The sequence below is a fragment of the Corvus kubaryi genome, unplaced genomic scaffold (assembly GCF_017639235.1).
Source record: "Corvus kubaryi isolate FWS band 111438036 unplaced genomic scaffold, C.kubaryi_AGA036_p1.0 37292, whole genome shotgun sequence".
NCBI lineage: Eukaryota > Metazoa > Chordata > Aves > Passeriformes > Corvidae > Corvus > Corvus kubaryi.
Window position 1 is genome coordinate 950,311 of NW_024581091.1, and position 22,855 is coordinate 973,165.

At 43.1% G+C, this 22,855-nt stretch overlaps 2 protein-coding genes across 4 annotated transcripts in view; one reads left to right on the forward strand and one right to left on the reverse strand.

The window, feature by feature from the left end:
- Positions 1-9,903, reverse strand: part of SHROOM3 (shroom family member 3) — a 118,878-nt gene extending 108,975 nt beyond the window's left edge. Inside the window, exons 1-4 of one of the 3 annotated variants that reach the window (XM_042026895.1) lie at positions 9,710-9,903; positions 7,734-7,800; positions 7,322-7,561; positions 3,827-4,093 (exon numbers count right to left, since the gene is read on the reverse strand). In XM_042026895.1, the coding sequence (XP_041882829.1) occupies positions 3,827-3,991 (165 nt within the window). In that variant the 5' untranslated portion in view covers positions 3,992-4,093; positions 7,322-7,561; positions 7,734-7,800; positions 9,710-9,903. Of the gene's footprint in view, positions 1-3,826; positions 4,510-7,321; positions 7,562-7,733; positions 7,801-9,709 lie in introns of those variants that run through there. The other 2 variants (XM_042026892.1, XM_042026893.1) reach the window with 2 other exon arrangements.
- The window catches only part of CCDC158 (coiled-coil domain containing 158), a 35,159-nt gene continuing 21,329 nt past the window's right edge, over positions 9,026-22,855 (forward strand). Inside the window, 15 exon segments of the mRNA XM_042026900.1 lie at positions 9,026-9,258; positions 11,658-11,757; positions 11,998-12,325; positions 12,653-12,729; positions 13,723-13,837; positions 14,483-14,599; positions 15,151-15,348; positions 16,225-16,707; positions 17,402-17,591; positions 18,344-18,496; positions 18,617-18,729; positions 19,454-19,612; positions 19,935-20,015; positions 20,560-20,652; positions 21,156-21,281. Coding sequence (XP_041882834.1) covers positions 11,717-11,757; positions 11,998-12,325; positions 12,653-12,729; positions 13,723-13,837; positions 14,483-14,599; positions 15,151-15,348; positions 16,225-16,707; positions 17,402-17,591; positions 18,344-18,496; positions 18,617-18,729; positions 19,454-19,612; positions 19,935-20,015; positions 20,560-20,652; positions 21,156-21,281 — 2,274 coding nt within the window. The 5' untranslated portion in view covers positions 9,026-9,258; positions 11,658-11,716.

The following is a 22,855-nucleotide window of genomic DNA, read 5'->3' on the forward strand; positions in this document are numbered from 1 at the left end:
TAATTAAACATTTGGTATCACCTGCAATGACTTTGGCATTTGTCATTGAAGTTGTATTTCCAGATGAAGAAACCCCTTGTTTAATGAAATTTCCACTGTGAGCAAATATCCCCAAATCTGGGCCAAAATTACAGGGTTCTAAATTACTAAACAGGTAGAATAAAAAATCAGAAATTCAACTGTAGGACCCAAGGTCTGGAAACAGAGGAGTGGATGTCACTTCAGGGAATCAGACTTCTCATTTTGAAGCCCTAGTGACACATCAAGGACACTGAGTTACTTTTTAAGCACAAACGTGTTTGAACACTAAAAACAAAACAAGCAACTGTCACTTTTTTTTTAAAAAAGGGAAGTAATTAAAAACTTTAGAATCTTCTTGCCAAAGGACTACTTGACAACGTCATTGACAATGTCTCATACCACGGAATCAATACAAAAGGGAAAATACACGGTGTTAGTTTGCCTCTGTTTGGCACTGTCCCACTGCTACCCAGGGACATTCTGGTGCTTCTTTAGGTGTTGAGTTTTGGACATATCCTTGAGGTGCAGCAGAAAGGGAACATGCAACTAAACTACCTTTTGCCCATCCTTCCATTCCCTTCCTGCTGGTACAACAAAAACAGATGCTGGGAGGATTCCACAAAGCTTTATTCTCAGGCTTGCCTCAGGGAAAAATGTGAGTCAGATGTAACAAATTTATGGTCCGCTCTCACCTCCAGCAAAATAAATGAGGAATAGACCTGCCTTGAGGACTTTGAATCAGCTGCCATGAAACTGTTTCAATACAGGGCTGTCTTTCCACAGGGGAAAAGAGAGCAGCATTAGCATAAAGAATCTGTGTGTTTTAGCTATGCAAATTCACGTTAGCTGCACACCCAACATTTCTGACAAGTTGAGTTAGGCTGGGTTGCATGATGCACTGAGCACCGTGGCTGAGTCAGCAAAGCTTTACTACTGTTTTTAACTGGAAGTTTGCCCATCTCTGCACTCAACCACCACCCCCCCTCCAAATCAGCCTGTAGGTCTGTACAGCAAAGGGAATCTGACTGAAAGGCAGCAAATTCTTATTTGTTCTTATTTTGAAGGCAATGCTAAAAAAATACACTGAAAGGATACCACAGCTCTGGTGGCTGCCTCTCTAAACCAGCACATTCTACCAGCTGAGAATACAGGTCTGCTTTTTGCACTTCTACTCCCAACTGTTGCTTCCCTCACTTTTGGGTACATTCTTGGCATGCTACTGGTAGAGGAACGTGTCCTTCCCAAGGGCTGCCCAGGGCTGTGAGAAGCAGGTTTTCTGCACGTGGGCCTTCTGTAAATTCACTCCTCTTGGTTTTGAACTTCCATTACAGCCTTTGGTTGGAAGCTGAGACACAGCAGTACTCTGGGCCCCCAGCAGTTCCTGATGGCTAGAAAGAGCTATTGTATTCACACAGATCTGTTACCTCTCATCTCTCTACTATTCCAGAACAATACATCAGTGTTACTTTGTCACATTGCAAGCAGTCATGGGCACCAGCTTAGATATTTGCTGAAATGTCCACTTTTGTTTACTCTAAGGCCATTTAACACCACTCTGTCAGTGCAAACAGACAGGTAGGCGGACATAAATATAATTATTTGCCAACAGAACAGGGAGCCAAAAGAAATAAAATTTCTTAATTATGAAAAATCAGAAATTAAAAGCTGACGTCCACATTTTCTGGTACTTATATTTAGTATTATTTAGAACTGCTGCTGGATCACTCCCAGTGCATGCCTGCATCTTTAATGGTCCCTTTCAACCCAAAACTTAATATGATTCACCAAGCACTCTTGTACAGAATTAGACCTGCAACATAATTCATCATTTCCCCACAGTTCCTCATTACTTCACAGTACAATCAGGCGAGGAATCCTGAATTAGCTAAATGATTAATATGCAATTAATTCTGAAGAGCACATAGTGAATTGAAGCATAAGAGGAATTTCTCAGTTGAAACTGGAAACCAGGAAACGGGAGCTGCCTGAATTCCAGAAAGCAGAGCTTTCACATGCAGCCATTCTCCAGCTCTGCATCACCCATGCATGAGCAAAACACTGAAACGCTGACACTGACAGCACAAACCAAGCAGGGACTACAAGGAGAAAAAAGGCAAAACCCAACCAAAAATAAAACCCAGCACATTTTTGGGGTGTTGTTTCAGGAAAGGCAGGCACAAGTCATACAGCTCCCAGTGGCACTACGCACACTCCAGGCATGTTTGACATTAAGGGGCCTGGTTGTTGTGGAAACCAAATCCCATAGATTAATTAATGTTCAGCAGCCAGAGCCATCTCCCATCCTCTCTGTCTCCCTGCCCCCAATTAAAAAAAAAAAAAAGAAAAAAGAAAAAAGGAAAAGAAAAAAAAAAAGGCAGGGGGGTAATTTTTACATCACAGAAGAATGTCAAAGCAAAAAGAAACTCTTTCCTCACAACTGCAGAACACTGCCAGGAACAGTGAACAGCCTGTGTTAGTCCCAAATGTTTATAAAAGAAAAATTGTAACACCATTTCAGTGAGGCTACTTTTGCTGTCTGAGGCTATGCCAAACTGTCTCCAAGAAGGTCCTGCAAGAAAGAGGATTGTGTGAAATTTCTAAAACCCCTTTATGATGAAAGGACTTTTATGGGAGTTCCCCTGTTTTTTTACTTTCAACATGTAAATGCACTAATCACAACTAATTTACTTCAGTGACTGACAGCCTTCATGTGAATGTGTTTGCACAGGGAATTGCAACGGGATTTGAAAATGCAAAGGATTTGAACAACATTGATTCTGAGTATCAGCATTTTCTTTTAGCTGCTGCTGGTTCTGATCCACTGAATTCCCCACATACATTCCAGTTTGCAGGAGGGAGTAAGATTGGACATATATCCCTCTGTGCACCTGGTAGCTCGACATACATGCTATAAACACACAGAATGCACCAGGCTGATGACACGAGACAAATATGGTTCAGACCCACTAGAGGTAAAATTTCAGAATTACCTATATCCTATTTTCAGAACAGTTTTAGGGCCATAGGTCAAACCTATTTTAGATATTCACAGATTTAAGGTGATGCTTTTGAAAATCCGTTGTCTTCAGCACCTGCATCTTGAGGTACCTGGGTACTTGTAACAGACTGGTTCTGATGAGAATGAGGAATTCCTTCTCCCATTTTTTCCCCTCAAAATATCCTTGTGAGCTATGCTACTAGTTGCCTGTTGAGAATACCCAATTGTTAAATAATAAAAATCTTGAAGGCGTACCATACTTAACAGATATTTAGTAAGTACAGAGTACACAGGGTGAGCAAACCACTAACACAGCACAATACATACACTTACCAAATAGGTGCAAGTACTTATTGCACTGTTCCACATGCACACTCCTAATTAGCCAACATTCCACCGTGTGAGTGAAAGCACTCACTTTGTTCTCACCTCAGGAGTGGTGGGGATGGATTACTGACCATGCTCAGATTTGCCACGACTTCATGACACCAGATCACTTCATGAGAGTCCCCTACTCCCTCCCATTCATAGCAGTGAAATAAATACAGCCAGTTTCAGCAAGCCACAATACTTCCTGTGGGACAAAACCTGCACTTGGATAGTTAAACAATGCCGAGAGCTCTCCTGTGTTTCTCAAATACGCAGCTCCTGAGCAAACCTGCTGACTTGAACAGGTGCTCAACACTCAAAACCCAAGCCAAATACAACGTCAATTATAACATTTCAGTGGTACTTCTACAACTCTTGCCCTTTGAGTCGGGCACCACTCCCATGTTGCTTGCGTGGCATAGAAAATGAGAAAAGTACCTTTGAGATGATTAATGGCTCTCCATGCTCCAGCCCGCCCTTCAGCGTGAATCCCCATGGAGCGCCTCCGTGCAGCAGTGCCTCCAGGTAGATGTATCTTCCCTTGTGGGTGGTGCTGCACTCTGAAGGTGATATGCTCGTGTTAATGTTGTCTAACATCCTCATCTGTCCTCATCACATACTCAGGCAAACACAAAACCCACGCAGGCAGTCACAGAGCGACCAGGTCGGCAATCAAAGTCCCCAGAAGCCCAGCAGAAGTCATCCCTGAATAGGAGAAAGAAGAAGAGCCTGAGGTGGAAAGTTCTTCTTCAAAGCCAGAGTCCAAGGTGATGGTTTAAAAACATCCCCATCAACATGTCACCACACTGCTTCTCCGTCAGGATTTTACTGGCGTTTCAGCACGGAGCGCTTCCCACTCCCAGGTACTCTGGGCATGAGAGCTTGGTAAAGATTTCTCTTCCAGTCTTCAGCAAACTGTGCTTTTAAAGATGGGGCCAAAGAAAGGGAAAAAAAAAAAAAAGAAAAGAAAAAGTTTATAGATTTAAAAGCCCCTGGCCAGCAAATTGCCAAAATCCAAACGAATGCTTCATTTGTGATTGATTATCAGTCTTTTCTTCCTTTCTGCATGCGATTTACCATTACAATGGCCTTTTTGCCTCAGCCCACTGCACTAAAAGAATGGAAGCGTCTTCTCCCTCCCAGCTCTCAGTTACTCTGTTCGCTTACTTCACAATTTTCTGACTTGTCAAAAAAAAAAAAAAAAAGGCTGGGGGAGGAGAAGAGAGAAAGTCCATTCCTAAAACCCTTTAGAGGGGTTTAAAATGTGAAATAACTCCATACTTATTGGATTAAAAAGTGAAATAAAAAGCTATTGGGAAAACCGGAGAAGCAGGTGAAATGAATCCTCTGGGAAAAACGTTAAGGCGATAACTGAACTCTTTTCATTTTCGGTGCTCTCCCCGATGAGCTGCCAGAGCTGCAGCAGCTACTGCTGCTCTGAGGGAGGGTGAGGAACTGAGAGAGAGAGAGAGAGAGAGAGATGGATTAAGGCAAGTAAGGCAGTGCTGCCCAATTGTGCACATCAAGCATGCAATTATAAAATGCAATGTGCAAAAGCTGGGGCTCACCCTTTTATTATGGCCCCGGAAACCACCATCTTTCTATTGTCCTTGCCAAGGAATTGTAACAATCCAAACTGCCAGTTGCTGAAAACACAATGGACCTGTTCCAAATCAGCTCAGTGGAGCACTGCTAATAATTCTGCTCTCATAAAGTGCCTTTCCTCTGCACGGAGCCTACCAGTTTCCCTGGACATATTTCTTTTCCCCATTTACATTGCCAGAAAAGGCCAATGCTTTCCAAATATATGGAATAAGAAATAACACCAAAAACTTAGGATACTTTTATTAATGTAGGCAGTTGCCCAGTGTAGAACATGTGGATGTGGGTGCATTTGCCCTTTCATATGTGCATGTAGGCTTAGGGACTTGGTTCATCACGTAGCAGATATGACAGCATGTGTCACTGAAGGCATGCAAAACCTTTCCTGATTTTTAACTGGATCTCAAATGGGACAATAGACAGAGGAGACCAGAGCCCACTGCTCTTCCTGTTGGCATAGCTGAGGAAACACATAGTGATGTCTCTGCCTCTAAGACACCCCCAGCTTTCGATCTTATGATGCCTGCGATGCGCATTATTTCTTCTTCAGGTTTTGCAAGCTGTCAGGACCTTATGTTAACAAAACCTTAATGAACTGTGGGGGAAAAGCTTTGGAGCTGGGACTCTAAACCCAGGAATCCATGCATTTGTCCATGCCACCCCATTCCCATTCCATTCTCTTTAAGATGTTACAAGTTCCCAGAGCCTTCTACTTGCCCCATGTGTCCCAGGTCTCATTCGCAACAGCCATGGAGAGAAATGCAGAAAAGAGGCCCCTCGCTTCATTTTTCATGGTAGATGATTCCTCAATCCTTGCTTATGCTGAGCTTTGCCCCCTCAGCTGCCCTCCCAGGGGCTGAGTTTTCATTAGCCTCACATCCTGGTCAGGCTCACGGACTGCTATTATCCAGAACTCACCCTTTCACTGACTCAAATCAGATTTCTGAGGTTTTGCACTCCTAATGTTTCAGTGTAAAAACCCTCACTCCAAGCCACCACAAAGAGCAATTCATTTCCATCCTCTGCACAGCCCTTCCAGGGACAGGCAAAGGCTCCGGGAGCTCTCTCGGGGCCATGCCTCCTCCTATCCATAGCCAGCAGGACTAGTTAAGGCTGTGTAAGGACACACCAGCCTGTCAACAAGCCGAAGCAGTTCTTTGGATTACATCCATCCCCCGTACAAAACATTTGTCACCACACCTTTCTGTGGACACCAGATTTCCAGTGAGAGCCGTATTTCTCATGGTGCCTGCTGCATCTGATGATTAAAAGTCATCAACATATTTCTGAGAGACAGTTTTACTTCTCCTCTAGAACTGTGGTTCATTTCCAGCGCTGAAGCGAACATCATTTTTGCCAAAAGTGCCATCAAATTTGTCACCATTGCAAGCACAGAATTTTCTCCTCTAACCACCTCCCTATTTGCTATTTTTTCATCCTGTTAATCCAGCTCTAAACAGGTCACATACAGGTGTTTCCATGTATTGGAGACTCGCAACCCACTGAGGAAAATGGTGTGATCAATCATCCAAAAAGGGCTGCCAAATCCTGTGCTACTTCCTCAGCGGGCTCCTGTTCCACACAGGAGTTCCTCTCAGGACAGAGCTGAGATACTCTTAGCTGGGATGCAACAAAAGAGACCCGGGCTCAGAAAAGTGCTTTCCACACAAGAATAATATATTTGAAGTTTTGCACAGTTTCAGTGTAAGAGAAAATAAATTTGGAACAGTCATGTCAGAACCCTTTCCCTCATCGAGCACTGCGCTGCTAAAGCAGGAAAAATTACCACTGATTTCACTTTTCACAGTTCACAATCAAACCCTGTATTTATCATCAATCAAGGCAGCTGGCAACTGCTCTGTCTTTTCCTAAATTCCTTCAAATATTTCTTCTGCAAATGAAATTCATCAGAGCAACGCTGCCCCCGTCTGCTGAAACCAGAAATTGTCACAGTTTAAGCTGACCGATTTAAATGCAAACATTTCCTTAGTTAATAGGCATTTACTGTATGCTTTTCCCTTTCAAAAATGAAGCGGAATCTTTCCTGAGTATTCAGAGTGGCGTTACTGATCGTACCTGGGTCCCTGAGCTGGCAAGTCATTAGGTCATATTAAAGGTAAACCTATAAATCAAAGACAGCAAATTCAGCTCCTAAATTTTGTACACATCAGTAACACAACAGTAACCCTGTTACTGCCCTTTTGGCAGGAGAATTAAACACTAGGCTTAGTTTAAATCTACCTGCTGCTTAGTTCTATCTTGTAAGTTTGGAGGAAGCAGATTCACAATTTGTCTCTAAAGAGTTTTGTCAAAAAATATGGGCCCTCCTACCTTTCACAAAGAGTGATGTGCTGATGGCCATACAAAAAGCATGGGAAGGCTGAAAAAGGAAGGAAGTGCTTCTTTTCCCTTGGTCCCTGGTTTTATCACCGAAGAACTTCTCTTTTTCTTCCAGACAGGGCTCTGTGTAAGCCGAGGAGCGTCAGGAATTTTAAATAATAGACATCCTTCAGGCACCAGTGGGCCCAGCTTCTTCCTCTCCCCAGGAGTCCTGAAGCCATTCACCTAAATCTGCAGTAGGATGGAACAAAATACAAATGTCAAAAGACACAGATCTCCTGGATCAGCTCAGGACCCCTTCAGGAATTAACCATTCCCTCTTGGGGTAGCAATTCCCCTGAAGGTTTATTGCATAAAAAAATCAGGAACAAATAAATAAAAAATGGGGCTTTCCTATATTTACCCCCAATCAGCTTGGGCTGACTGTAACATATCCATCTCCTTAGCTCTGGAAACTGTCAGTCCGGCATCTAAAAGAAACAACAACAGGAAGGAACACACGTTGAGGCTCTGCATGGCATCAAAAGGTTTGCGATCATCAACTAATGTTCAAAAGGTGTTTCTAGAGAAAAATTCCTAGGCTGACCTCCAGTCAGACTCCCAGTTGGATTTGAGTTCATCTTCCTTCCAAACCACAGAATAAGCTAGTTTTTCTGGATAGGCCTCAGGTAAAAATGTGACAAATCAGACACGGAAAGAAGAAACAGAGATCTCAGAGTGAAAGGGAAAAACAAAGCTGAGAAACAGAAGTAACCTGTGAAATCAATGAATCTGCATCCTTTTGGTGTTGGAAAAGACACTTGCCTTTGAAGTCTGAAAAGAAAGAATTTTCTTTGGAGAACATGAAAGAGACTCTCCATTTAATATTGCCTCCGGCACAGAGCTGCTCTGGGTTGCAGCAAAGCAAACTGAAAAGCAACACGCCAAGGTTAGGAATGGATCCATCCCTCTAAGGAGAGCACAAGTGCTGCCACAACTGAAGAACATGAATTCAGGGCATTTGAACTCAGAACTGCAGGTTTTCCCTCCACATCTGAATTTCCACCTATCTGATGTCACCACCCTGCTGAAAACAGATTTTGAATCAGGAACCAGGAATCAAAAGAGTCATCACAATGCAACATCACAACCTCACGGTGTTCCCACCCCAAATAAGACAATTACTAAACAGTTCAAGCCACTGTTGGAGCCTTTAACCAACTCTGAAGTGGCTGGTGGGTACGGCCCAGGTATTTGAGTAGAGTCTCTGCTGGCATAAATCACTCCAGTGCCTTCCTCTGAAGCTCTATCCCCCTGCACAGCTCGCCATGTTCTCTCTGGGAGGAATGGATTATTTTAAACACAAGCACTTTATATTTGCACCTCGCTACCTTCTCAGAGCTATTCCCAAATAGGAGGAAAGTTACTCAGGAATTCGATCCCAAGAGAGTTATTCTGTCCCCAGGAAACTGCTGTTTCAGGAATGACAGGGGCTGCTGAGTGCTCCAGACCTGGGCTGCCAGGAGACAAGGGACAAAAAAAGGCACCTGCAGCCAGGACAGGTGGTGTTCTGCAAAAAGCACCTTGCTAGGATCCCGATGGGTAAAAGATATCAAGTTTCCCGCTGAAGCCAGGCTTTGAACGACCTTTGGGGGAGAAATCAAACCCTGGATGCGGCGTTTATTGGCGCTCCCTCATGCACATGATCGGCTCCAGAAGGAGGAGCTTGTTCCCAAGGCTACCGAATCAGGCAGACGGGCTGGAGTAAGGGGCAGGTGGCTCCCAGCAGGGCTTGGGAAGTTGGATTGCCAGCCCGCCGCACGGAAAAATCAGGAGCGAATGCGAGGTGATGAGTGTCTCCTTCCTTTCCCAGTCTCACAGTAAGGAGCAAAACTTCAGTGCCCTATCCAAAATCCAGGAGAAACAAAGCCCAGCACTGCCTGCCAGAGGTAGGTGTTGGCCCCCTCCTAGGTGAGTTTTCATGCTTTGTTAACACCTGAGACTGTTGGAGGACTAAATCTCGCTTGAGGATATCGTGAAGCTTCACGATATTGTCGGGTATTGTATTTACCTAAACACTCATTTGCCTCTTATCCCTGTGGATAAGAAAAGTCTTTTTGCTGCTGTCTCTTCTGGGTGGTGCAATAAAAGTCCTTTCGTCAGGCTGTTTTCCCCCTGGGATTGCAGTGCAGCAAGAAGAATGGAGACCTGAGGTTTGTTTTCAGCTGGTTAATTCTTACTTTGCTGTAGTAGTCCACGAAAAACCACTTTTCTCCTTTTGTGTGCCTTTCAGCACTAGGAGGATGGGGTTTTTTTCTTGTAGACGAAAATTATGTGGTACCCTTAAGGAATGGTTATGTGTTTTTCATCTTAGCCAGCTATTTAAATAAATCAACATACCTGTGTGTCTCTTGAGTTCTCTCCGACTTAATCTCTCCAGCTCTCTGAGGATTTTGTTTTGGGCCCAGTTCATACATCTGTTCCTGGAAATTTGTATCACGGTGGTCTTTTGGATAGCTTGAAAAGAGGGGCAGCCTATTGACACCTGTGTGTTCATTCCTGAAATCGAGATCCAAAGTGGGACAGTCAGACACGTAGTTAGTTTCCTTTGCTCAAGTGAAATAATTGCCTCTTGACTCTGCACCCTCCCCCTGAAAATACCAGGCAACACAGAAGCTTGCCCCCTCTGACAAGATTGGTGTAAAACCAAAAATATTCCAGTTTTTATTACTGAACTGGATTTAGGGCAAGCTGCTTTTGACCCTCTGGGCTTTTCTTTGGCGGGAGGAAGTCCCCTCACCCCGACTTCTACCTTCAGTCAGCTCATCCCTCCAAAATGTGCCACCTTCCTGGCCAAATACCACATGGAAAAGGATCCAGGCCCTTCCCTACCCCCGTGCGAGAGGATTTTGATCTCCAGCCTCAAGCACGGCATCGCTAAACCACCTGGGACCCCACACCACAAAATGGTGCCCCCGCCGTGAGGGGGCGGCGGCCATGTTGGGGCCGAGGGGCTCGGCACCGCAATTCCCGGTGGAGCGATCGGATCTTGCAGGAGCAGCTGGCGGCTCGGGATGGCTCCTTCCCGCGGGGGAGCAGGCGGGAGGAGCCTGGCGGCTCTCCCCACCTCGGGGTGGGTCGGCAGCAGCGCCCTGCGGAGCTGGAAGCGCCGGGAGCGCGGTGTCATGGAGCGCTGAGGGGACGGAGCGTGCCCCGCTGCCCGCGGCGGGAAGCAGAGGGATGGCGGGAAAGGGACGGGGCCCGGCGGCGCCTCGGCCCCCCGGTGCCTGCGATGGAAGAAAGGCTGAGGGTTTTTTCCTCCTCGCGTTTCTGGCCCCTCAGGGTTGGGCTCTGGGACCAAGGGCTCCGCTTTTCTCCCTCAGGTGCTCACAGGAAGCACCCACGGCGCGGCTGTGCCAGGCAGAGGGTTTGTTGAAGGGAATAAGTTACCCAGGTGTGGAAGGTGCTGCTGGAACTGCCTCCTGGCCTGCGGTGTGGTCACAAGTGCTCCAGAGGACCAGTCACCCAGGAAAATCCAAATAACCTAAATAGGAAACCTATCAATACCATCTGGTTTAAAACTGCCACTGAGTAATAGATTTTTTTCTCTTTTTTTTTCTCTTTTTTTTTCTCTTTTTTTTCCTCCTTTTTTTTCCTCCTTTTTTTTCCTCCTTTTTTTTCCTCCTCTTTTTTCCTCCTCTTTTTTCCTCCTCTTTTTTTCTCCTCTTTTTTTCCCTCTCTTTTTTTTTCCCTCTCTTTTTTTTTCCCTCTCTTTTTTTTTCCCTCTCTTTTTTTTTCCCTCTCTTTTTTTTTTCCCTCTCTTTTTTTTCCCTTCCTTTTTTTTTCCCCTCTCTTTCCCCCCCCCTTTCTCGTTTTATATCTAATATTTGAAAGTTTCTCCCACAGAAGGGTCATTAATAAGTTTGAAAACTGATGGCAAACTGAGATTTAATTTACTGATTCACTCAGGCTGTTGATTCAAACTAACACCACCCCCTCAGGAATGGAGCAAATAATCAATCCATTGCTTGATCAATTCCAATAAAATAAGACAGCGTGGATTGGCTCAAGTTTCCTTCCTTCTGTGCTCAAGGTTTTCTATAACCAAACTCTCCTCTTTTTCTGCAATTTCTCTCAGGAAGGTGGAGAAGTGCAGAAAAGGCTGCATGAAGTGAGTTGAATTTTGGGGCAGTTTCTTGAATATAGATGGGTCCTTGTCACTGCTGAGTCTTTTGATAGTTTCACCAGCACTATTTTGAGCAGCCTCTTTTTTATTTAGGTCATGTCATCAGTATTTTGGTTGGTTTCACTTGTTTGGTTTTTTGTTTGTTTGTTTTTTCTCCTTTAGACCACTGAGCTATGTGAGCAACAGGAAATCCATTTAAGCCTGACTGGCAGAGCAAACTGATGCAAATGCAGTTGGAAAGAGATGCACTTCAGGAGAGCAGGTATGAGGGCCAAGACAGATGTATCATGCAGAGTATCTGTATGAGCTTTGAGAGGCACAACAAGCTTCCTCAGAGAGCAGCTTCCCTCCAGGAATAACACTAGCACTCCTGGTTTAGAAAACACCTCATTATTTAGTTGTAAAAACCAGCAGTTAATGAACTCAAGTATTATACCTATGAGAATAGAGCTCCATGTGAATCCCATTCTCTAAATTATTTTATTTTTGTTTCCTAATTCAGACAATAGGAGTCTCAGAGCCAAGAGAATGTAAAAACACAGTTAAAAAGTACTGCTGGAGAGCTGGAAGCTGCCAGCCAGGAGCAGGACGAGGCACTGAGGGAGGCTGGCAGCCAAAATGAGCACCTGACAAAGGTGGTCCACAGCCTTGAGGAATTACTTCTGGAATCACGTGGCATCCTAATGGACTGCAAAGACAGCATGGGCAGGAAGCTCTGTGAGCATGAGGACATGACCAGCCTGCTCACCCACAGCCTGAGCACGGCATTTCGTGATGTCTTGCGGGATTTGGACTCAGAGGTGTCACACCTCAAAGAAAAGGTGGTCCTGGTACGTGAACAAAGTCCTAATTTTCCTTCTGATGCTCTGTGTTCTGGTTTTTAGGAAATATCTTCGAAAACTCCATGAGCCCCCTTCTAACCTGGCCTAGGGTAAGGGTTATGGCATAAAGAGGTGCAAATGCCACTTTGCAGTGAAGGTGGCAGGTGCTGGCACACCAGCCTTTTACAGTGGTCCCACCTTGGACTGGGTTTACTGCTGGGATTTACCACATTTCCACAGCTCAAGGTGGAACCAGAAGGGAGGAAATGACACTTTAGAATCTGCTCTTCAGACTGCCTTTTCTTCAGGGGTGACACTGTTATCTGCTCACAATAGGTGGAAGAAGAACTTCAGTCACTGACCAAAGATTCACAGACCCGAAGAGAACTTCTGCTCCAGCAACATCAAATTAGGTACCTGTTCTCTGCTTTTTCGTTCATAAAGCGTAACCAGACACTTTCCACGTGCTCCACAGAGAATTCCTTTATGATGATGATGGTATTTGGGGTGGGGTGACCACAGGCTAGCAAATCCTCAATGTTTTTGAGGACTTCAGTAATTGTTCCATTGAGATGTTTATTTGCTCATGATTTTCTGCTGCTTTTTCCTCCCATGCTGACAATTTCCTGGTTTATTTACCAAAATTCTATTTTGGAAGCATCTCTGCACCTTACTTTTTTAAGTGTCACTTAAATGGACACGTGGAATTTGTTGGGACACCAGTTTCATCATTAAAAGAAAAGATTGAAAGTAATTTTGGTGGTTAAATCACCTTTTTCTTGCTGGTTTCTCGAAGAGTTTTGTCCTTCCTTGTTTGAGACCTCCTAATTTTTGTCACATCCTCCACTTGAGTTATACAGTGACCCCTTCAAAATAAAAGTATCTGTAACTTGATACTTAATAACAGAACGTAGAAATTATTACATTTCTGACAAGTGAAAGAAGTTACTATTTGCCAAGATGAAATTGTTTTCTTTCGGGAAGATGACTGAGCAGCTAAGAAACGAGCTTGAGCAGGGGGTGGCAGCACTGCCTCGTAAAGCTTGACAGTGCCTGCAGCTTGGAAGAGCATCCAAAGCCTGATGGAGACAGATCATTAAGTCTGGGTTTTGATTATAGTGTAGAAAATGTTAAGAGTAACCTTAATTTGAGAGAAAGTTAGCTGCTCCTACACTCCACTCTCTGCCCTATTCTTTTGGTTTCTCAGTGCTTTTGTTTAAATGAAGCACTTGTTGCACAGACTGTGAAATGAAAGGGAAAAAACAGAAACCCCACAAAAGCACGCAATATAGAGAAGAGACAAAACCTGCATGTGTTAGGCAGGCTGAGAATGAGGAGACTGAGGCTGCTTCTTCTTTGATGGTTCTTACATTTTTTCTAATTTCTCTACCTCAAACTTTGCACAGAGGACAAGCAAGAATCCCAAATTCAGTGCATTCACATCGAGTCTGTCACCTGGAATCCACAGTTGGTCAGCTCCATTCCAAGTCAGGAGAAACGAAGAGGATCCATGAAAACAAGGTGTGTATGGATTTGCCCGTTAGCACTGGTGCCAGTGAAAATGAGTATGTGAAGAGCTGAAATGTTCCAGAGACAGGAGGAAAGTCTTTTCATGAGGGATTACTTCAGAAGAACTGTGTGGACAATAAGATAAGTTACATTATCTTAAACTTTGTACATAAGAGTATCTTTATTAAATAGCCTTGTAGGCTGGTCCGTCATCTCACACGCTGGCAAAAGTTGCCTCCTTTCAGAGAAAGTGAACACCACTTGGTACAAAACGTGTTTGCCTAGAGATTTCTGAATGTAGTCATGGTGAAGGAATATTCCTCTGTGAAAAAAGGTCTTCTTTTTTTCCTAAGGTGTTGTTTTACCATTCCAGTCAGTGTTTATGGTGTGGGTAAGGAACTTCTGAAGAGCTCTGGATCAGGGTGGAAGCCAAATTACTCTCCAGAACCTCAATTAACTCTGAAACAAAACTGAGCTTAATCACTAAAAGAAGACATCACATTTATGAGTACACCCAGGGAATAACTCTGCTTGGACAAAAGATAACATTTGTACTTCTTTCAAGTAGAACCTAGAAGAAAACTAGAAGAAATCCAATGTACTGTTTAAAATAGAATGCTTTAAGATAATTCTTCATGAATATTTGCCTTTTTCTAGGTCAAAGACCTGCAGCAGTTGCACCGAGCTCATTCTCAGGCAGCAGAAGCGGAGACAGACCAGGCACAACATGGCCAAGAATCTGGAAATCCAGATGACCAGATTCATCAACTGCTGGTAAAAACAAGTGACACTATTGAAAAAACTCTTGCTTTCTAAAAGCTTCTCCTTACTGACGGTGCTCAGATTTGCACCTTGCTTGTTTTAGTTAACTTTGAGGATTATTTCTAACTAGAAATTTGAATTAGCTGTGAAAGGCCCAAGGGCCTTTACCAATAGCAATGAGGGATATTCAGAATTAAGACTTGACTTTGTCGTAAATTCAAAGCTGCAGAAACCTATGCAAATCATATCAAGATGCTGAGCCACCTTCACTTTAACCTCACAGTTTAGATCCCTTTGTTGAGGAGCCTTGGTCCCTTAACACATATTTTGCAAGATTTATCTAATATTCAGGCAGTAAACAACAGCAAAAGTTATGATTAGAAGAAATGCCCTTTGGTAATTCAGTTTGGGCCACACTTTAAATTCATATTGTTGAAATTAGTAGCTCTGAAATGTGTATGTTAGTGTTTTTAACATAATTTACATTTTAAATTATCATTAAGATAACAAAAAAAGTCCTGAATTTATTTATTCAGGAGGGAGATGACTTCAATTTCTCCTAGACTAAACTCCATAAAAAAGAGATAGAACTAAGCCTAGAAAAAGAGCAGAACAAGCGATTTTGGGATCAGAACACAGACAAGAGCATCACCATGGAGCAGCTCAAGAGGTAGCTGGACAACAGAAACATGCAGCTGCAGAGCATGGAAAGGGCACTGAAGGAAATGAGGATGGAGTGTCGCAGACAGATGGAGTGCCAGGTTGGTGATTTTGACTATAAACCTCCAACATGACTTTTTGTACATTTCCAGAAAGTTTAATGCTACCAGATCTACCAAACAAATTGTAGAATGTGGTATTTTCAGCAGTGAGCATCTGTAAGAGTGGTTAGTAAATGAAAGGCCTTCATAATGCCTTACTTGATGCAGTATCTAATGAAAACATAATGAAGTTTGTGTTTATGAACCAGTGAGTGCTGTGTTGGAATTCCTTCTGACAGAGCAGACACTGCCTTTACATTCTCCTTTCTTCCAAACTTCAACCCCTCAAAAGTGAGCTGTGATTAGATAACCTTCTTTGCATTATGAATAAAGATCCAGTTGATTCCTTTATCTTCTACCAGACCATGGGCATGAGCTAACTCACACATTGTTGTACATTTTCTCAATCCACTGTCTGCTGAAAACCCTCCCACCAGGAAGTTCACTCTTTCCTTCGGTTTCTACTTTGCACTATTACTGGTTTCTGAATCACAGTATTTTGTGCTTTAAATGGTGCATATTGCTGCTTGCAGAAATTAAGTCAGTAATAAATTATTCATGTAATTAGTTTTTCCCCAACTTTACAGTGCAGCCAGTTGAGTTTTATCACTTGAAGTTCTTTAGCCTTAAGTGCTCTGAATTTTGTCCTAACATTGCCAGATGATTCATTTTTGTTTCCTGTGTTTTAAAAAAATTATATTCTACTTGGGTATTAAAAGGGAGAGAGAGGAGCCAGAGCATCCTGACCTTATTTTTCTGTACAAAAATCTGTACAGGTGTTGAAGATGTACTACAGAAGTCCAGAAATGTGCCAGGACATTCTAAAGGTGGAAGTAAACAAATCCCTTGGTTGATCCTTGTATTGTTGTTCTTTAGATGGCTGCAATTGAGGAAAAAAATGAAAGCATCAGAAGACTCTCCTCTTTGACTGTGCAGCTGGAGATGACCGAGGAAGCACTCAGCAAAGTCATGGAAGCTCTTGCAACCAAACAGAGGCATTTGGAGGCTGCTGAGCAAACAGTGTCAGATCTGGTGACCTGTCTGCAGGAGAAGGAGAGAGCCCTTGGGGCTACCAGCCAGGAAATCAGGGAGCTGTGTTCCCAGCTTGGCAGCAGGATGCAGGAGGTCCAGCATGTGAAGAGTGAAGAGGGCCGCTTACACAAGGTGCAGTTGGAGTATGAGACGCTGAAGCTGCGTGTGTTCGAGAAGGAAAGGATCATTGTGCTCTTCCAAAAGCAAATGGATAACATGACCCAGATCGTGGGCCAGCACAGTCAAACAGCTGGAGCAATGGAAGTGGAGAAATCTCAGCTGAAAAAAGAAATACATGACTGGAAACTCAAAGCAGAAGAGCTTAAGGTGTGCAAACAGTGCTGCATTTATGTCTCTTTATGACAATAAATGTCTTCTGGTTTAAAATCTGCCTTAATGTGCTGATGCTGTGGTTTTAAACGTTAGGCAGTGCCCCTGGAATTCTAACAGCAGAGGAGGATAATATTACAGCTTTACCACAAAAAATGTGTAATTCTCTGGTGAGAAGCAGCTGCCAAAAGGCTGGTGAGAGCTGGAATGCCCTCGGTGAGATGAGTGTGCATACCAGAACAGCACCAGAAATACCAAGTGTAACTGAGAAGCAGCAGACAGGCAGCACTCAGAATTCCAAACTGAGGACACTGGTTATTTCTCAGACAAGAAATACAGGATATGGTAGCCTTATGCATGTCAGCATCTTGAGAAGAAAAATCACTCCAGACAAGGAATTTCATCCTCTTTTGTGAGAAGGCATTTGAGTGCACATGGGGGGGCTGCTACAAGAGGATGGAAATTATATTCATATCCTACACCTGGTAAGGTTAATTATTCTTTAAAGCCCTTAGATCCAATTCTGCTGTACCCTCTTTGCCTGGATTAGCAATTTTCACACAAGTAATTGGTCTGTTTTACTCTGGTTTTCTTTCTTGCCCCAAACTGAGATTTTAAATAGTGGCATCCACACATCTCTGTGCTTATTTTATATCATTATATTACACATAATTGTTTTTTATGTAAGCAGAGTGCAAAGGATGAGAAAGAAGCCAGAATACGTGAAATGGAGGCCAGGCTGAGCGAGCTGGAGCTGGAAAAGGCTCAGCTGGTTAACACATGCACCGAGAAGCTCCAGGCACTGAACGATGCAGAACTGGAAAAAGATGAGCTCGTGCAGGAGCTCCAGGCTGGCCAGAGGGAGCTAGCTGGCCGTGCAGGTAGGGAGCCTCAGCTCAGCTCCCACAGCTGCTAATTTGGGCTCATGTTAAAAATAAAAGAGCAGCCTGCTGGCTGACTCCAAATATGGCTGCTGGTACAGCACGAGGTTCCTGCCAGCACAGGATGGTCAGATTGTTCCAGGGAGCTGTGTCATGGCGCGGGATTCTGGCACTGAAGGGGGGAACACAATCTTTACGGCCCATCTCCCTAGGAGCAAAAATAGTTAAAACTGCCCGAGTCAGGAGATGAAAAATGCAGATCTGGTAAATCACAGAATAGGAACTTGATCCTTTTTTTCAAGAGTGATATCTAAGTACAGTGAAACTTTGTTTTGTTGTAAATTTGCTACAATGTTATTAAAAGTTGATGCTTCAACTTCGATGTTTTCACAACTAGTGTGTGGGAAACCCATCAAGATATATTATTAAAATATGTACAGGTGTATAAAATTATAAAAAATAAAATACTTTTAAAGTATATAAACATGAATATATTATTTAAAATTTACAAAAAGCAGGATCTGGATCCAAAGCAGCCACTGACATTCAAGGATATTCTCAGTTAAATCTGCACAGCAGCTGGCCAGATGCTGCTGGTCACGTGCTTTGCTCTCTGCGCACCCCTGAACCCTCAGAAAGTACCCCTTGGGAGCATTTCCTTTATCACAAATTGGCAGCAGATCAGTAATCTCAGTCTAAAAGAATGGTATTTTTTTGTCACTCTAACTTCAATCTTTACTTACTCTCACCAGAGACATTTGAAGATTTGAAGAGGAATTACCAGGGTGAAATCAAGGAGATGGCAAATACTGCAAATAGACTGAAAATGCAGTTGAAATCGGCCCAAGCTGAACTGAAACAGGCCAGGACTGCTCTAAAGACTGTGGAGGGATCTGATGGCAATGGTAACTACAGATTGGACTTCCCAAAAATCACACACACTTGTCTTATCAGCAAGAGAATTTTTGTAAGTATTGCAGTCATAATCCTTGTTGTTCATTGAGAATTTACCTTGTGTTTTCCAGCTCTGGAAGCTGCAGTGAGAATGCAGAAGCAGATCACAGCCAAGAGAGGACAGATAGATGCACTACAGAGCAAGATTAAATTCTTGGAAGAGGCAATGGCAAACGCAGCTAAGGTCACAAGAGCTCCATGTAAAAGTATTGCACTGCATTTAGAGAGATTTGTCTTGGGAGGAATGCGTGGGCAAAAGCACAGTCAGCCCATGAAGGACCAAAAATAGTTTCACTTGGTGTCCGTGGGAATCAGCCTTCTGTGCAGAGACAGGTCTTAGTTTATGTTCATTCCTCTTGGAAGAATGAGAGCAGTTGCAATGAGAATCAGGCTCTTACATATCAGTTCTTCCTAAAAATGTCAACTTACACATTCTATATCCTTCTGACCCTGGTCCATGGTGCTTCCCCTCTGGATTCTGAGGCAGTTCTGGATGTAAACTCTCTCTGTCAGGGTCTGTCTATCACAATGAGTCCTTTTTCACTTTCTGTGACAAATCACTCAGTTACCAACAGCTGTAGTTTACTGAACAATCATTTCTGTCTGTTCAGTATAACCTATCCTACTTCCTCGCTGGCTTTGGATCCAGTGGATGCTGAAGCTTAAAATTCCAGTTTCAAAATGGATCAAAAATCTGAGATGTTGTTTCACTGAGACCAGTCCAATTGCACTTTCCCTTGTAAGGCCTTTCTTCCTGTTACAAAACCTTATCTTAACCTTAAGACGCAGTATCGAAGCTTCTCAAAGGGTTAGTTCAGGTATTTCAAAGATTAAAAAAAATTTACAGAAGACAAATGTCTATAATTTATACATTTTTGACTCATACTATGCCCTCATCTTAAATTCAGGAGAAGTATTATCTCAGAGAAGAAAATAGTAAACTAAGGCAAAAATTGAGCTGTATTAGAGCAGAAAATATCAGGATTGCTGGGGACCTGGAGATCCTGAGATCACAAGACAAACGGCTGAAAGAAAAACTATCTAAGATGGAGACAACCCTTGATAAGGTAATTTAGGGAAACCCTCAGTTTCTCTACAGTCACCTGGGAAGAGAAGGGTTGGATTTAATATGTTCTTTTCACATGTGCTGTAAGATCCTCACCTGAAGAGTTTTTTATTGGTAAAAAGCTTCTATTTTCATTAAGAGAATTCTTGATTTATTCCTTAGTAGCTCTGGGAAATCTAAACTGCAGGGAATTTAAAGTAAATGTATTGTACAGGCTGTAGAACCTTCTGCTGACTCTGGGCACAGCTGCTTTCTTTATTCTTCCATATGAGGGAATTTTTAAAGAGCATGGTGCTGTCTCATTCACCTTTTAGCTTTTTTAGGTGACGTTTCTGATGCTGGCATACCTGACCCCGAAGGTTAGGTCTGGTCTGACTGGCACAGAAATCCCAGATGCCCTGCAGGTAAGCTGCTGCTGTTCCAGAAAGAAGAGTCCTCTCAGGATTCCAACTTGGCAGGATGTAAATTTCTATGCGAGGTGTCATTCTCAAATTTCTTTAAAAAATGACAGAAGACTTGTGATACCTCCCACCAAGTGCAGCATTTCTGACTTTACATCTTTGTCACTGGAAGCTTAGCTTTCTTGTAGTGTATAGATATTCTTGCCCCTTTCCAGAGTAAATTTTTTAAGGAAGAAAAAGTATAGTTTTGTCTCAGTTGCATCTTCTAATCCCAGAGGTGCTCAGTAGGTCTGGGACTGGCCCTGGAAGGATATTATCCCTTCTGGGACATTCTGGTGTGCGTGTTATGGCTGCCAGGGTTGTATAACCAGCTGCTTTTGTGAGCCTGTCAGCAAAGGCATCCTGCAGTATTTCTGTGCTGATAGCAGGAGATAAACACAGCATCCCTGTGTGCACCTTGTTTCTTTATCCAAGAGAGGACAGGGAAGAGAGTAATCTACAGAAAGTTAGCACAACTCACTGATGCCCCTTCTGTGCTCTGTTGCAGGCATCCCTGCAGTTTGCGGAGTGCCAGCGCATCATCCAGTGCCAGGAGCAGGAAGCCATGCGCTGCAGGCTGCAGCACACCTTGGATGTGAGAGTGAGTACTCTCCTGAGAAGCACGGGCCTAACCTTAGGTGCATTTGCTTTGGGGCCTGACTTTAGGTGTAGCACTCCTTAGTGAAAAAAACTCTGACAAGTCTGTGTTCTGGAACCCTCTTCTGTGTGGAATTCCTCAGTGCTGCCCATGTCCGTAATTCCAGGTTTTTGAAGTGCTATGTACAGTAAGGACAACAAAACAATAGACTGAATACAATCCCTGTCTTTACTATTGAGATGAATAGAGGATGTTTTTAACTTCTGCCTTATTTATAACCAGGGACTATTCAGGCTGCAGTGAGACTACTGCTCTAAATGAATGGTACCTTGGGAACTGCAGTTTTATCATAAGAAAATATCATCAGTTTTACTGACCCACCCCAGTTGCTGGCTTTGAAAGAGGAGCAAAGTGCTATATTCAAAATACAACTCTACATAAGCAATACAAAAAGTGCTTCAGAGGAAGAATGACCAAGATGGGGAGCTTTTCTTGTTTTTCCTCAGGAGCTGCAGGGCCCAGGCTACTCCTCAGCTTCTGCTTCAGGGAAGCTGCAGCACCTTGTGCCTCTGTCCCACCTACACTCGGCTTTCCAGCCAGCTGCCCTGCACCTGCCCAGCTCTGCCCCTCAGGTGAGTGCCTGCCTCGCCATGGGAAACCAGCACGTCCTGAACAGTAAAAATAACATGGGCTTCCTACATGGGAGAGCATCTGCTCAGCAGTGCCCAAGAGCAAATTCCTAACACCAAAGATGAAATGATTTTCTGTAGCTTCACGTGTGCCTTGCAGATTTTTTTTTGTGTGTAAAAAACAATGGGACAATTAAAAAATCCTATAGATTGTGCTAAGAGTTTATTTTACCTCTACCACCAATAACATTTCTGAACTATTAAATTTGAAGGTACTGATCTGTTAGCAGTTTGGTTTTCACTCTTTTTTTTTTTTCTGTAAATCACATTTGACAGTGAAAATAGATTTGTACATAGTTCCTGATACATTTAATCATCTGCTTGATATTTAGATCTTTTTCCAAGCTGGCCATCATTGATTTTGATCTGGTTTATCCACATCATTGTTCTTCCCTTTGGTTTTGGACATCTACATTTAGATTTAAATAAAATTCTAGTGTTGTTCTCATTTTTCATGAAAGAAAATATCAACTCTAATCTCTCATTAAAAAAAAAAAGTCTTTAGCTGTTTTCTTTATAGATTTTATATAAATCTTCAGAAGTGACCTGATGTATCTCCCTGGTATTTTCATCACTTTTAACCTCAAAATCTGTAGGAGGTTACAAGTTACTGCAGGCATTTTTCAGGAGTATTTTCTGGTTTACTTCCTGATGTGGTGGCAAACATTTACATCAAGGAACAAAGGATAGTTACTTCTGTGAAATCCCTGCAGCATCAGGCACTCCCATTCTCTTTTCTCTGAGTTAATCAATTTATACTTCTGAAGATAAAGAAGGAGAAAGGACTGATTTTTAATTTAGTACCACAGTGAGGACCCAACAGGTTGCAGGAGCACTTGAATCAAAGTCTACTTTAATCTTCTTCGTTCCTGCATCATTAGTTATTGTACGAAATGAAGCAGCTCCAACGCTTGAGACAGACTCTACCTGGGTGATAGTCTGGTTTCCTAGCTGGAATGTGGGAAAGGAGAATTTGGTCTGACTCCGTATCACTTTGACCCATTATGAAGCTGAGGATTTGTTCCCCATATAAGCCCTGCTGAAACCACTGTGTTGCCATTGAAAATTACCTTTTTTTTTTTTTTTCTTCAATGAAAATCAGGTAGCAAAATGTTTCCAACCAGTTCCATCCCCAGATGGAGCAAAGGTCAGTGGGAGCAGTGCTTTGAGCATGTCAAAGGCTGAAAAATCCAGTTTCACTGAAAGAAAGGGTTCTTTGAACCAGGCCTTTGCCTCAAGTCCTGAGCAGTAAAATGAGAATAATATTGCGCTTCATCTCTGCGGTGGCTGTGGCAGTAAAGGGGTTTGTATCTGCAGACAGCTCAGCTGCTCTAGGAAGGAGTGCCTGGAAAACACCCCTAAGTGCTCTTGTGTCTCCCTTCAGCTCTGTGTCTGTGCCCTCTACAGCAATACCTGGGGTCACAGGTTAAAAGGGACAAAACAAGAGTAAAGGGGGGAATAGTATGTGCATTTGGATGAGTTGAGGTAAGAATTGACAATAGAGTGCCTTTGTAAAT